General features: G+C 54.5%; 1 protein-coding gene across 4 annotated transcripts in view; it reads left to right on the forward strand.

The window, feature by feature from the left end:
• The window catches only part of GRIP2 (glutamate receptor interacting protein 2), a 112,119-nt gene that overhangs the window by 41,199 nt on the left and 57,850 nt on the right, over positions 1 to 13,070 (forward strand). For 3 of the 4 annotated variants that reach the window (XM_055260610.2, XM_055260613.2, XM_055260614.2), the window contains exon 1: positions 5,865 to 6,009. The exons of the other annotated variant lie outside the window; for it this stretch is intronic. In XM_055260610.2, the coding sequence (XP_055116585.2) occupies positions 5,949 to 6,009 (61 nt within the window). In that variant the 5' untranslated portion in view covers positions 5,865 to 5,948. Of the gene's footprint in view, positions 1 to 5,864; positions 6,010 to 13,070 lie in introns of those variants that run through there. 4 annotated transcript variants of the gene reach the window in all.

Consider the following 13,070-nt stretch of genomic DNA (forward strand, 5'->3'; position numbering starts at 1 on the left):
GCATCTGCCCACATCCTCCCCCTCCCCCAGCCTGGATAAGCAGTCAGGAGGGTCTGCCCCCAGCCTCCTCTCTTCCACCCACAGAGCCAGCCTTGGCGGCCTTGGTCTTATTTAGATCAGTAGAGCTGGGCAGCAGAAATGTCACAGCTTGGCCCGTGGGGAAGAAAAGGCCAAGAAGATTAAAGGCATCTCTGATGAGATGCTAATTTGTTTCGGGAAGCAGGCGGGGGTGGCAGCAACCTGGGGCCTCTGGGGCTTTGTGAAGCTGAGGCAGGAATGGAAAAAGCAGCATTGGTGGAGGCTGGCCTGGATCCCTCTGTGATCCTTTCCCTTCTTTAACCTATCTCCTGGGCTCTGTGCAGCCTCAGTTTTGAGGAGAGCCAGATAGTTCTGTGTTTGAATCCTGACTTGGCCACCTTAGTGGCTGTGTGACCTTAGGCAACAGGGGGAACCTCTCTGGGCCTTGGGACCTAGAAAGTGAGAATGCTACAGGGAGGATGAACTTAGGGAAGACCATGGAGTACAGCCCATGGAGGCCAGAGAATAGCAGAGACTTGCTCGAGGCCACACAGTAGTGCACACTGGCTGGGGCCTGAACTCAGACCTCCTGGCTCCCAGCTGGGCTGATCTGCCCTTGCTGTTTTCTTGATGACTCAGCCTGAAGCATCGTGGGTTCATCTCCTTTAAGGGGGCCTCTGTTGCCTCACAATTCCCTGGGGCTGCTGTCTGCAGAAGGAGCCTGCAAAAATCTGGGGAGCACAGGGGAGCCTGGCAGGTGTGGCTCAGGTAATGAGCAAGCTTCAGATGGCTGGAACCTAGGACCCCAAGCCTCCCTCTGCTGTCATCCTGATCTTCCAGTCGAACTGCTCAGCTGGGGCCCCTGCACCCAAAGGAATTCATATCCAGCTGCGGCCTCCTTAGACTAAAGTTGAGGGCCCAGGGGTCCTCTGCTGAAGGTAGAGTTTGGGGAACATATTATTCCGTGTTCCATTTCTCATTCACTAAGCCCTTGCTGTGCCCCTGCTGTGTGCTGGAATCTGGGACTCTGAGATGAGGAAGACACTGGATTAGTTAGGATACTTTTGGGCCCAAGTTACCAAAAACCAAACCCAAACTGGCTTAAGCAAAGAATGGAATGTACTGGCTTAAGTTCAAAAGGGATATCCAACTTCAGGCATGGTGGGTTCCAGGTGCTGAGATGCCGTCATCATCAGGATTGGATTTGTCTTTCTCTCTCTTCTTTTTTGGTGCCACAGTGGCCGCCAGCAGCCTCAGACTGACACGGCTTCTCCACACCTCCAGGAGATTCCCTTTCCTAGTGGCTTCATCCAAAGCCCCAGAATAGCATCTCACTGGGTTGACTTGGGTCATGTGCCCATCCCTGAGCTGCTTGCCATGGCTGGGGGTTGGGGTAGGCTGCTTGGTCTGCTTTGGGTCAAGGCCCTCCTGGAGCTGACAGACAAAGCTCCTCCCCTGGGTGCAGGGAAGGAGCGGCTCCCCAAGGGAAATGGGGGTGACATTGCTGGAAGAAAAGGGGATAGCAGTCTGGAGAAGCTGGACTGCGCATGGGGAGGAAGCATATTGACTGTATACTGTGTACATACAGATGCTTTTTGTTTTTGTTTTGTTGTTGCTGAGTGTTTTAGACAGGATCTCCCTCTGTCACTCAGGCTGGAATGCAGTGCTATGATCAGAGATCACTGCAGCCTCAAACTCCTAGGCTCAAGTGATCCTCCTGCCTCAGCCTCGTGAGTAGCTGGGACTATAGGCATGCTCCACCATGCCAGGCTAATTAAAAAAAAATTATAGAGACAGAGTCTCACTGTGTTGCCCAGGCTGGTCTTGAACTCCTGGCCTGAAGTGATTGTCCCACCTTGGCCTCCCAAAGGGCTGGAATTACGGGTCTGAGCCACCAAGCTCGTCCTCAGATGCCTAGCATAAGTCATCAAATCATAACTGGCCTCGAGTTCTCCCCAGCCTCTGCTGACACAGGGATGGGGCTGGGAGTTATGTGGAATCATTATTTCTTTTCCTGCAGCACTACGAGGTGCAGATTCTTGACGCCAGTGTTCAGACGGGGAAACTGAGGCTCAGGAAGAAGCAGCGTCTGTCTCTGCCAGGAGTTTTTAGAGGACAGGGACCATGTCTTCCTCAGTTCTGCTTCTTGTGTTGCACCTACTGTAGCCAGGTAGCTCCTCAGTGGGACCTGGATCTTCTGGGATCTGTGGAGCCACCTCCCAAATTAGCTCTGAGCAGGCTGAGCCCTAGTGACTTCTGGTGGATCCTGCACCCCCAAGACAGACGTGACACATCATGCCCTGAGCTTGGGACGAGACAGAGAAATACACCGACCATTCCCTCCCACAGTTGTCTTCTCTTGGGCCCAACATAATGCTGGGATGCCACCATTAGAAACTACTGGATCACAGCATCTCTCTTGGCTCCTTTTTTTTTTTTTTTTTTGATAAATTCTTTATCAGCACACACCTTGGCTCACCTGCACTGCTAATTTACCAGACCCACCAGGGTCTACCCAAATTCCACTTAAACCAAGGAATTGGCCCTTGGTCCACTTGACTTCCCAAGGTCTGCTTGAATTCCAGTTTCACTTGGAACTCTGCAACACCAATCTTAAGATAATGCTCTGTGTTTTTAATGAATGTGTGTGAGGAGCTTCATGTTCATTTGATCTCGTTTCACTCTCACAGCATACAGGAAGGCACATCCTATTATCATCTCCAATTTGTAGGTTAGGAAACTGAGGCTCAGTCAGGTAAGTAACACAGTCTTGTTGCACAGCTAGAAGGTGGTGGAGCTGGGATTTGAACCCAGGCAGGCTGGCTCCACCGCCCACACCATTAAACACTCCTGAGATTGCACGTAACAAGTATTTTGCCCCCTCCAAGTCAGTGCCAGGCGTAATGGACAGATCCACCCTGCCCTCGGAGTTCCCCTTCTTCATTTGACCCAGGACAGCTGTAGGTGGCAGGTAGGGCGAGGTTATCCCTCTTGCAGCTGAAGAGCTAGGGGGCCCCAGGGAAGGGAAGTGGCCTAAGTCCACATAGTCAGGGAGTTTTCAGGCTGGGCTCTGTAGTCAGTTTTGCACATAACTGTAGGTTCCTGCAGTGGGCCCTGAGGCCTGTGGGGTCTCTGGGGTAGGTGTGTAGGGGACAGAGACCCAGAGCTGGATCTGGAGCTGGCAGACCCACCTCCCTATGCAGGTCTGGATGTGGTCCTGGGAGTGTCCTCACCTGTAAGGCCTGAGACACAGGGCACCCTCCAGGGTTAACTGGTGACAGGAAACCCCACCAGGTTGGAACTCTGCCTCTCCCGCACCCCGGGAGCCTCGGCCTCCTTGTTTATTTATTACTTATTTATTGCTGTGCTCTCCACATGTCAATTTCAGCTGGCACTGCAGACCACCTGGGCCATTTCTCTTCCTACCAAAGGCGCTGATGGAGGTAGGAAGTGGCCTTATCCATGGCCAGAGCTCCCAACCGTGCTCTGCCACTTAACAGTCTGAACAACCCCAGGCAACGCAGCCTCCCCTCCCTGGGCTAAGCCAGCGGCGGGCTCAGCCCACAGCCTGGCCCACAATAGGGGTTTTATAAGGGGTGCTCCCTGGGCCTAGGTGTGGCAGTGGCCTAGTCTGGTGGCTGGGACCTGAGACCTGTTTTGCCGCGTGCATGCTGTGTGACTCTGGTGGAGTACCGCATCTCTCTGAGCTTCAGTTTCCTTGCTTGTAAAATAGGGATGTTCCTAGGACTACCTTCATGCACTCTGATTTGATATGATAGTTCATGGAACGCATCAGATTCCTGACTTTCCTTTCTTCACCTCACTGGGCCTCCCATCCCCATTCACACACAACGGGTTGGGCTCCATGCAGAATAACCACAAAACTAATAACGGTTACATATTATTTATCTAGCACCTACTGTGTGCCAGCCTCCGCTAAGTGCTCTATGCTTGTGATCTCGTGTAGCCCTGCCATACTGGAGGCAGGAACTGTTAGCCCCATCTGTCAGATGAGGAAACTAAGGCACACTGAGTTGGGATTTGACCTCAGATCTTGCCATCTCTAAAGGCATGTGTTCTCTGCTCCCTTCCCTTCCTCTCTGTTTGCACAGCTAAGCCACAGCTTTGCTGCTCCTCTAGAGGCTCACGCCTCTCATCTGCAGAGGAGAGGCTTACAGTGGGGATGGGACAGGGTCTGTGGCAGTGGGGCAGCCCTCACGCTGTCCTCAGGTCTCGAGAAGGAGCTGGGTGATGCCGTTCAAGTGCCCACTTCCTGCTTCCTTGGCTAGCCCTGAGAGGCCTCTGCCACCCACACCTTTAGGATGAAGACTAAAAGAATCCCTCAGCAGAGTCTGGGTAAAGGAGCCCAGAACCCCCAGCCTAGCTGAGTTGCCCCAACAGAGCCTCCCTGAGCCTCACCTTCTGCCAGTAGTGCCTCCTGACGCTTTGGGCTGGAATCCATGTGCTGTGGGGGCTCTGAGCCTGGGGCCTGCTCTCTCTTTGTTTAAAATTATTTGTCTGCAAGTTTTAGGGAGGTAGCGTGGTAGGGCCAAAAGGAGACTCCTGCATGGAATCAGAAGGGCTGGGAGATTACTGAGAAGGGAATCACTTCCTTGCTGTGTAATTCATTTTTATTACTGGTTGGATCTGTGTATCCAGAACTGCCCTGTGTTCCATCTGTCCTAGGAATCCTGCGTGCTGGTGAATGCTAGGCCAAAGGATTTCAGAGATAGGATTGCTGTGAAGTGATGGGGATTGGCAGGAGTTCTGCATGTGGGGGAACCCTCTGACTTTCTTAAGGGAGGCTCTCACTGCTGGTTCACAAGCGAAGCCTGATTTCTGTGGCAGCCATGATTCCCGAGCGGATGTCTTGCCCTTCCTATGAGTGTGGTCTGTAGCCTGATTCATCAGAGGGGCTTTCATGGTTTGGGAAAAGGTTGGAGGAAGCATGAACACCTGCCTTGGTAGAGAGAGGGCAGGAACCTGGGGTTCTAGAGCCACGTCTGCAACGTATGTGCTCTGTGACCATGAGCAAGTCACTGCCCATCTGCCTCAGTCTCCCCTACGGCAACACTGCCCTGCCAAACTCAGGGTCAGGATGTGGGATGAGAGAGAAGGCTAGCCGTGTGTACGACAAGAAGGGATGCTGGATGTGTTTTCTGAGCACTCACACATAGTCCCCAAAACTCCACCCAGCCAGCAGTTTGAGCAGCTTCTCTGGGTATCCCCATGTTACATGTTATAGTTGTAGGGGTTAGGAGTTAAGAGGTGGGGCCTGGGTCTCCTTGTTCTACTCTGGTGGCCCTATCACATGCCCAGTGCGGCATTGCCTGCTGGGGACACAGGACAAGTGGACTCTTGTCCTTATCTCCGAGCTCCTTAGTCTTGGGGGCAGGTAGATAATCTCAACCTAGTATTAAATGTGTTGAGATCCAGCAGGCGGGGTGCCCTGAAGGGAGCAAACATTCCCAGACAGAGAGGATGCATGGAGTCCCACTAGAGGGGAAGGACATTCTAGGGGGAGGGCCTTGCAGGTGCAAGGCTTGGAAGTGTCAAACAGCCAGCCCAGCGAAGAGGGGAGGAGGGGATTGGTAGATTTCAGCAAAAGGTGGGGTGGGCCAGGTGAGGACTTTGGCGGGAAGAGGACTTGAGGGTGGGGCCCGATGGAGGTTTGCTGCAGAGGCTGGAGCATCCGGCGCTGCACTCCCCAGGCCCGGCTGCTGTGGAGGAAGGGCCTTGCCGCCACCAATGCCACCGCTGGCTCCGGGGAGGATTATCTATTTTAGCAACTCCAGGAGGGCGGAGGAAGGGAGCGCCCAGCCTGTGCCAGTTAGCGCAGGCAGCTCTGGAGCGGGCACAGGAGCGCCGGCTCCAGGCGTGGGAGGCTGGGGCAGGCTGCACAGGGCTCTGCCGGAGGGCAGGAGGGCACAATGCTGGCAGTGTCACTCAAGTGGCGGCTGGGCGTGGTGAGGCGGCGGCTCAAAGGTGCCGGTGAGTCTGAGTGGAGGGCGAGGGGCCCAGAGGGACTTCCCGGGCCCCCTGCCTGTCCTCAGTCACCCCTGCTCTCCCTCCCCCTCTCTCTCTCTCTCTCTCTCTCTCTCTCTCTCTCTCTCTCGGAGCCTTTTGGGTTTCTCTGCTGCATTTCTCTCTCGCCCTCTGTATCTCTGCCCCAGACCGCTCCAGTTCCCTTCCCGGTCTCTCCACCGCTCTGCTTCCTTCTCTCTCTCCTCCATCTCTCTGTCTCTGTCTCTCCACTCTCTCTGGGTCTCTTCCTCTCTCTTCCACTATCTCTCTGTCTCCCTCTCCTCTCTCTCCCACTTTCTCTCTGTCTGGCCTCTGGGTCTTTCTGTGTCTCTCTCTCCTGCTGTCTGCCCTCCCTCACCCGGTTCTCTGCCCCCGCCTCTGCTCTGCCTTCTCTCTCCCACTCTGTCTGTCTCTGGCTTGCTCTTCTCTGTTCCTCTTACACTGTCACTGTCTCTCCCTGGGTCTCTCTGGACTTTCCTGTGTGTCTCCTTCATCGCCCCCACCCCTTCCCAGGGCATGTCCCCAACAGCCTTTTCTCTCCTTCCTGTTGAGGCCGTGGGGCTGTCCAGATGGGCTGGGGTCACCTGGCAGGGGCGCTGTGTGTGGGGGAGGAGGGGTGGGAGGGAGCCAGGGGCTGTACGTGGGGAGTTGGGACAGGGGGACATAGGTGAAGGCTGCCTGGCTGTGGGCAAGACTCTATGCTGAGCCCCAGCCTGTGCCAGGTCCCATCCCTGGACACATGCTCAGCCCCTCAGAGTGCTAGGAGGGGGCTTAGGGTGGGACCAAGATTGGAGTGGGGGTGGGGAGGAGCTGGAGTTAAGCCCCCCAGGCTGTGTGACCGCAGGCTTCACCTATGCTGCCATGTCTCCTACAGCACGGGGAGGAGGGAGGTGGTGGATTCACGATCTCTATGCTTCGGGCTGAGGACCAAGAATCATCTTACTGTCAACAGGAACAGCAGTGACAGACATGCACTCAGCACCACCATGTGCCAAGCAGTGCACTCACTCATTCATTCCTCACAGTAGCCCTGCAAGGCTGGTCCCGTCCTCATTCTGATTGTGCAGAGGAGGAAAGTGAGGCACAGAGCGGCTAAGTAACTTGCCTAAGGCCACACAGCTGACATACTGAGGCTCTCTCCAGCCGGTGAGCTTGTAACTGAGCATTTTCCAGACTCTGAGGTGCCTGCACAGGGAGAGTCTTCCTCAGGGAGGTGGCGGGGATGGGGGTGGGTGTCCACGGGGCAGCAGAGGACTCTAGGTCCTGCACTGGCCTCAGGGCAGCTGGTGGCCTGACATCCTAGAGGTCCCTGGAAGCCTGGTCCACAGAGGCAGAGCAGCTGGTGCCTGGAGAACATCAGGAGCAGGCTTCTCCTTGGGTCTGGCCAGAGACTCCTGTGCTGAGACCACCCCCGCAGGAGACACTCCCTCCCCCCATTGAGGCTGCTGTCATCTGTTCAGGTCCACAGACCCTAAGAGCCCAATGGGATCCTCCCAGGCTGGAGGGACAGATGAAATCCTGGGTTGGCTCCAGATTTGAGCTTCCCCAGGATTTGGAGAGCAGCCTACTAAATGCTGTGGATCAGGCTCTGCATCTTGGAGATGCAGGAAATGCTTGTATTGGCCCAGACAGACCAGGGTTCAAATCTTGTTCTGGCTCTTACTCCCTGTGTGGCCTTGGACGGCTTCTCAACCTCAGTTTCCAGCCCTGTTGAAGTGAGCCCAAGAAAAACTGCCCTTCTGAGATTGCAGCGCCAATTGAGGAAGTTTGGGACACACAGTAGACTCCTGGAATTTTTAATTCCATCTTCCCCTTAGTGACCCAACCACTTAACTTCCTCTCCCCATGCACACACCACTGTCCCCAGGGCAGTCACATCTGGGGCCAGCATAGCTCTTAATAGAAAATAAGCAAAGGAAAAAGGAGGGCTCAGCCTGGTTGATTGAGGACACACTGTGCGCAGACTTGAGCCAGGCTCCTGCCGGACCCCTCTCCACTCCTTCACGGAGGGCACTGAGGGAGGCACAAGGAACTTGATTTGCCCATGAAGTGAGCCTGCACATTCACGAAAATGAAACCTCATGGAGAAGCATCTAAGAGATGTGGGAGAAGGCAAGGTGTTTCTTCTGTCTTCTTCTTCCAAATCTTTTTTTTCAAAAAATGCCTGGGTAACATTTCTCCATTTCCAGCCTATATTATTTTAATGGGCTGTCCTGTTGCTCATCTTTTCTGGGTAAGGCCCCCAGGTTTCTCAGTCTGTGAATACTTGGGCGGAGGTCCCTGAGCCACATGGCCATGTGAGACCCCTCCCATGTCCTCCAAACTGAGACTCGAGAGTGTAGTTATTGCCTCTAGAAGGAAGCAATGACTTTGCTTGAGAGAGGTCAAAAGAGACTCCCAGAGCTGGGTATTTAAGGATGAGTAGGAGTTTGCCAGGTAGATAAGGCGGGGAGCAGCTCATGAAAATGCCTGGAGGTGGCCAGGCACGGTGGCTCATGCCTGTAATCCCAGCACTTTGGGAGACCGAGGTGGGCGGATCACTTGAGTCAGGAGTTTGAGACCAGCCTCGCCAACATATAGTGAAACCCCATCTGTACTAAAAAAATACAAAAATTAGCTGAACGTGGTAGCACGTGCCTGTAATCCCAGCTACTTGGGAAGCTGAGGCAGGAGAATAGCTTGGACCCGGGAGGCAGAGGTTGTAGTGAGTCAAGATCGTGCCACTGCACTCCAGCCTGGGTGATAGAGCGAGACTCCATCTCTAAAAAAAAAAAAAAAAAAAAAAAAAAAAAAAGAAAAGAAAATGCCTGGAGGCTTGAAAGATCTGCCTCAAGACCCCATGAGAGCTTTGGTCAGCAAGAAGGGTGTGGGGAGAGAAGGGAGGCAGGGTGGAGGAGGTGAAAGGCTGTAGAGCTTGGACCCTGTCTTGGGGGCAGTGGGAGCCAGGGATGGTCCTTGAGCAGGAGAGAGTGGAGGACTGCTTCAAGTGTTAGAATAGGATCTGGACCAGGTATGGTAGCTCACGCCTATAATCCCAGAACTTTGGGAGTCTGAGGTGGGCAGATCACTTGAGGCCAGGAGTTCAAGACCAGCCTGCCTAACATGGTGAAACCCCATCACTACTAAAAATACAAAAAGTAGCCATGTGTGGTGGCGCATGCCTGTAATTCCAGCTACCTGGGAGGCTGAGGCAAGAGAATCGCTTGAACCTGGGAGGCGGTGGTTGCAGTGAGCCAAGATTGTGCCAAAAAAGAAAAAAAAGAGAGAGAGAGAGAAAGAAAAGAATAAGCTCTGGCTGTGGTCTGCAGACCATAGGTGGGATTGGAGGAAGGAAGTTTGGGTGGGGCCCAGGCAGGAGGTGAGGAGCCAGGACTGTAGGGTGGGCAGAATCGGCGGAGAATAGCCTGTGTCATTTACTCATTCAACAAATATTTATTGAGCACCTATTATGTCATAGGTATTGTTCTAGGCCCTTGGGGTGCAACAGGGAACAAGACAGACACAAACCCCTGTCCTTGCCCTCCTGAGCTTTGTCTGCCTGTGCCCACTCCGTGGTGCTTATCTGTGATTAATTATTCACTCCCTCCTTCTGCTCCTTAATGAGACTCCCCTTGGCCTCCCACACGCCACCACATCCGGCTCCTGGCATTTCTCCTGGCAGCCACATCAGGGCCTCAAATCTGACTCCCAGCGTGGAAATGAGCCCTCTCTCTCCAGTGCCCCACTCCTAAGCCTCTGCCCTCCTCCATGCCTGGGGGCACCAGAATTTCAGATCAGCTATGGTGGCTCGGAGACCAGGGAATTTTTTTTTTTTTGAATCAAGAAGACAAGGGTAAACTCTCACCCTGGAATTGCAGAATCCCGGCAGCCTGGAGTGAACCTCTAGATCTGTTCTTTGTTTCCCAAGCATTTATTGAGCACTTGCTGTGTGCCAGGCACTTCCCACGTACTTTCTCACCCTTGCAACAGGCCTGTGGGTTATGAACTAAATTGCCCCATTTGCAGTTGAGGAAACTGAGGCTTAAAGACAAAGTTACTTTCCAAGGTCACACACCTAGGAAAGAAGTAGTAGAGCATGAGACTACCCAGGCCGCCTGACTTCCAAGTCCAAACATTTCACCCCGGGGGCGTTCCTTCACGGTCAGCTTATTCAGCCTCCCCTGCTGGGTGCAAGGGACCCCTCGGTTGTATTCCCAACATATGGCCGCTGCTCTGCTTTCCCCAGGCTCCCCCAAGTCCTCTGCCTTCTCTCTGCTTCTCCTGACCCGGGACAGCGCTGCAGAAACAGCGATGCCTCTCCACAAGTCTCCCTGCTCCAGCCTGAGTGAGCCCCGCTCCCCGCAGGACAGTCTCCTCCCGCTCTCTGCCTGGCTGTCACCTCCGTCCACACCCCATCCGCTGTATGTCCCTGTTGCAGAGCAGAGCCCAGAGTGGAGCCCAGGGCCTGGGGAGGTCTGAGCCAGGCAGAGCAGACAGACATGCCAGGCCCCTCCCTGAATGCCCCAACTGCACATTGGCCTTGCTTGTGCGTGTCTCCCTCTGGAATGCATGCTGATGTCTTCAGCTCAGGTCCCGGCATTGTCTCCGTCTGTCGGCTTGAATGTTCAGTCCAGCAGGACCATCTGCCTGTCTTAATTGTCCAGATCATTGTGAAGGCTCCCAGCCCTGTCTCCCCACCCACTGGGGAGATGGTCAGATGGAGCGGAAAGCACTTCCATCAGCCAAGAGGCTGATCGCGACTCTTCATGGGTCCTTGGCAGGTCCGTGTTCCTCCTGGCCTCAGTGTCACTTCTGGGCCCCCGGCCCCGCTCTCCCGGGCCTGAAAGCCTTGCAGCCTCCCCACTCCCGCCCACTCACTCCCCTTGGGCCAACCTTGGCTCTCTGGTTCCCACATTTTGCTATCTTGGCCGAGGTGACGGTGACTCATAAGCAGATGTGGTGGGCAGGTGGGCGGGCAAAACGGGGCACATGGCCAGCAGCCACCAACAGCCACATAATTGGGGCTGCTGGGGTCCCTGTAGGATGACCTTGGGCAAGATCCTTGCGTGTCGCTGTGTCTCAGTGCCCATGTGCAGAGTGGGTTTGTTGAGGAAGGTTTGTTTGGGGTTTGTAAGCAGCCGAGGGTCATTTGGAATTCAAGCTGGGGATGGAGGTAAAGGGGTTCCAGGCTGGCTGAGGCCAGAGCTTGAAGCAGCCCCCAAAGACCGCAAGCCCTACTTCTCCCGCAGCTGTGCATGTACTCCCATTTTATACATGAGGAGATGAGGTTGGTTTTGCCCAAGGTCATCTAGCCAGTCAGAGGTGGAGGTAGATCTAGGACTTGAACTCAGGGCCCCTCTGAGGCCCCAGCAGTGCTGCTGCCGGGAGGGTGGCATACTGTAATGTTCCTCATGCTTCATCACCACACTGGTGTCTTCTTCTAGGGGTAGATGGGAAAGGAAGAGTGTGGGACGGCCAGTGAGTTGACACACAGTGGGACTGAGAGGTGCTGAGGGCTTGGAGCCCTAGATGAGGCCCCAGCCAGCGGGAGGGCTTCCTGGGGGCAGCAGTCTTGGAGGGCTTGTAGGACTTGGCCTGGCAGACAGGGATTAGGAAGAGGGCATTCCTGGAGGATGGTGATAAAAAGGCTCAGAGGTGGCAATTGGCTCTGCTACTTGGTGCTAGGAATGGGAGGCGGGGAGGCTGGAGAGGGCTGGTCAGTTTGGGGCGCAGGGGCTCAGCTGCCAGGCAGCAGGCACTGACCTGGAAATCCCAGAGTCAAGCGCTGTCCTCAGACATGTGGTCTCTGCCAGGGCCCACCCCCAAACCCTGCGGGGCTCGCACCCCGATACCTCTGCCGATCTCTCTGTCATATTCTCAGCTGGGTGGCCTGGGGTCCTTGGATGGCCCTTCCTATGTTCTCACCCTGCCTGAGGGTCCACCGTGGGTCCACAGCTCCAGGGTTCTCTTTCAATATTCAAGTCTACCATGAGGACACGGAATCTGGTGATCACCACGTCCACCAAGCCCTTTTGAGAATGTGTGTGAATTGAACTGTGATTTAAGGCTTTGGAGCCAGAGAACTGAGCTGTCTCTGGGCTCCAGTTTCCTTGTCTGTAAAATGAAACGGTTGATGATCCCAGCCAGCCTCATGGGACTGAAGTAAACGCCCCTGGAGGTGAGAAGTAGTATGAAATCTGTAGGGTGCCGGGTGGCTGCCAGCCGGGATTATTATTATTAGAGGCTTATGTTCCCATTTTCTCTGAGCCTCAGTTTCCCCACTTGGGCATAGAGGATGTCTGTCCAGCATGGTCAGATGTTGTGGCATCTGGGAGGATGGTTTGTTCTTCCTGGTCGGGGGAGCCCCCCAGGAGGTGGCCCCAGAATAACGGGGTGAATGGCCACCACCGTATTCAGCCACACACTGGGTCTCCACTGAAGCCACATCCAGACTGAGCTGTGGCCTCTCCTGCCAGGGCTCAGAGGCCATGATGTGGGACCAGGGGGAGCCATAGGGAGGCAGGCTGCAGCTGGGATAACAGAGTGACTCTTACCCCTTACAACTGTTCAGGAATAGGATGGGCTGCTCAGAGGTGGTGAGCTCGCATTTATGGGGGTGTACAAGCTGTACTAGACAGCAGAGAGGATTCCTGCATTCTGCATTGAACTACAGTGTTAGAAGGGATGAATTGCTGGTTTCTTTCCAATAAGGCAATTCAGAGATTATGTACATTCATCATATATTTCTCATTCATTCATTCTGGAAACACTTGTGTAGCACTTACTGTGTGCACAACCCTGCCCTGGGCATGGGGTTGAAATCAGTGAGCAAGACAGCTGTGGATCTCCCATTTAGTGGAAAAGAACAGGTGGAGGAAGGGCCAAGAGGAAAGGCATTGAAGGAAAGGCTGAGGGAGGTAAAGGAGACACACCCCACATGGCCAGGGTGGGCCTCTGGGTGGAGGGTATTAGACTGGACTCTAAGGATGAAAGTGAGGAAGAACATTCCAGGCAAAGGGAAGAGTCTGTGCAAAGGGCTCGAGGAGGGG

Source organism: Symphalangus syndactylus, chromosome 21, assembly GCF_028878055.3.
Source record: "Symphalangus syndactylus isolate Jambi chromosome 21, NHGRI_mSymSyn1-v2.1_pri, whole genome shotgun sequence".
Lineage (NCBI taxonomy): Eukaryota > Metazoa > Chordata > Mammalia > Primates > Hylobatidae > Symphalangus > Symphalangus syndactylus.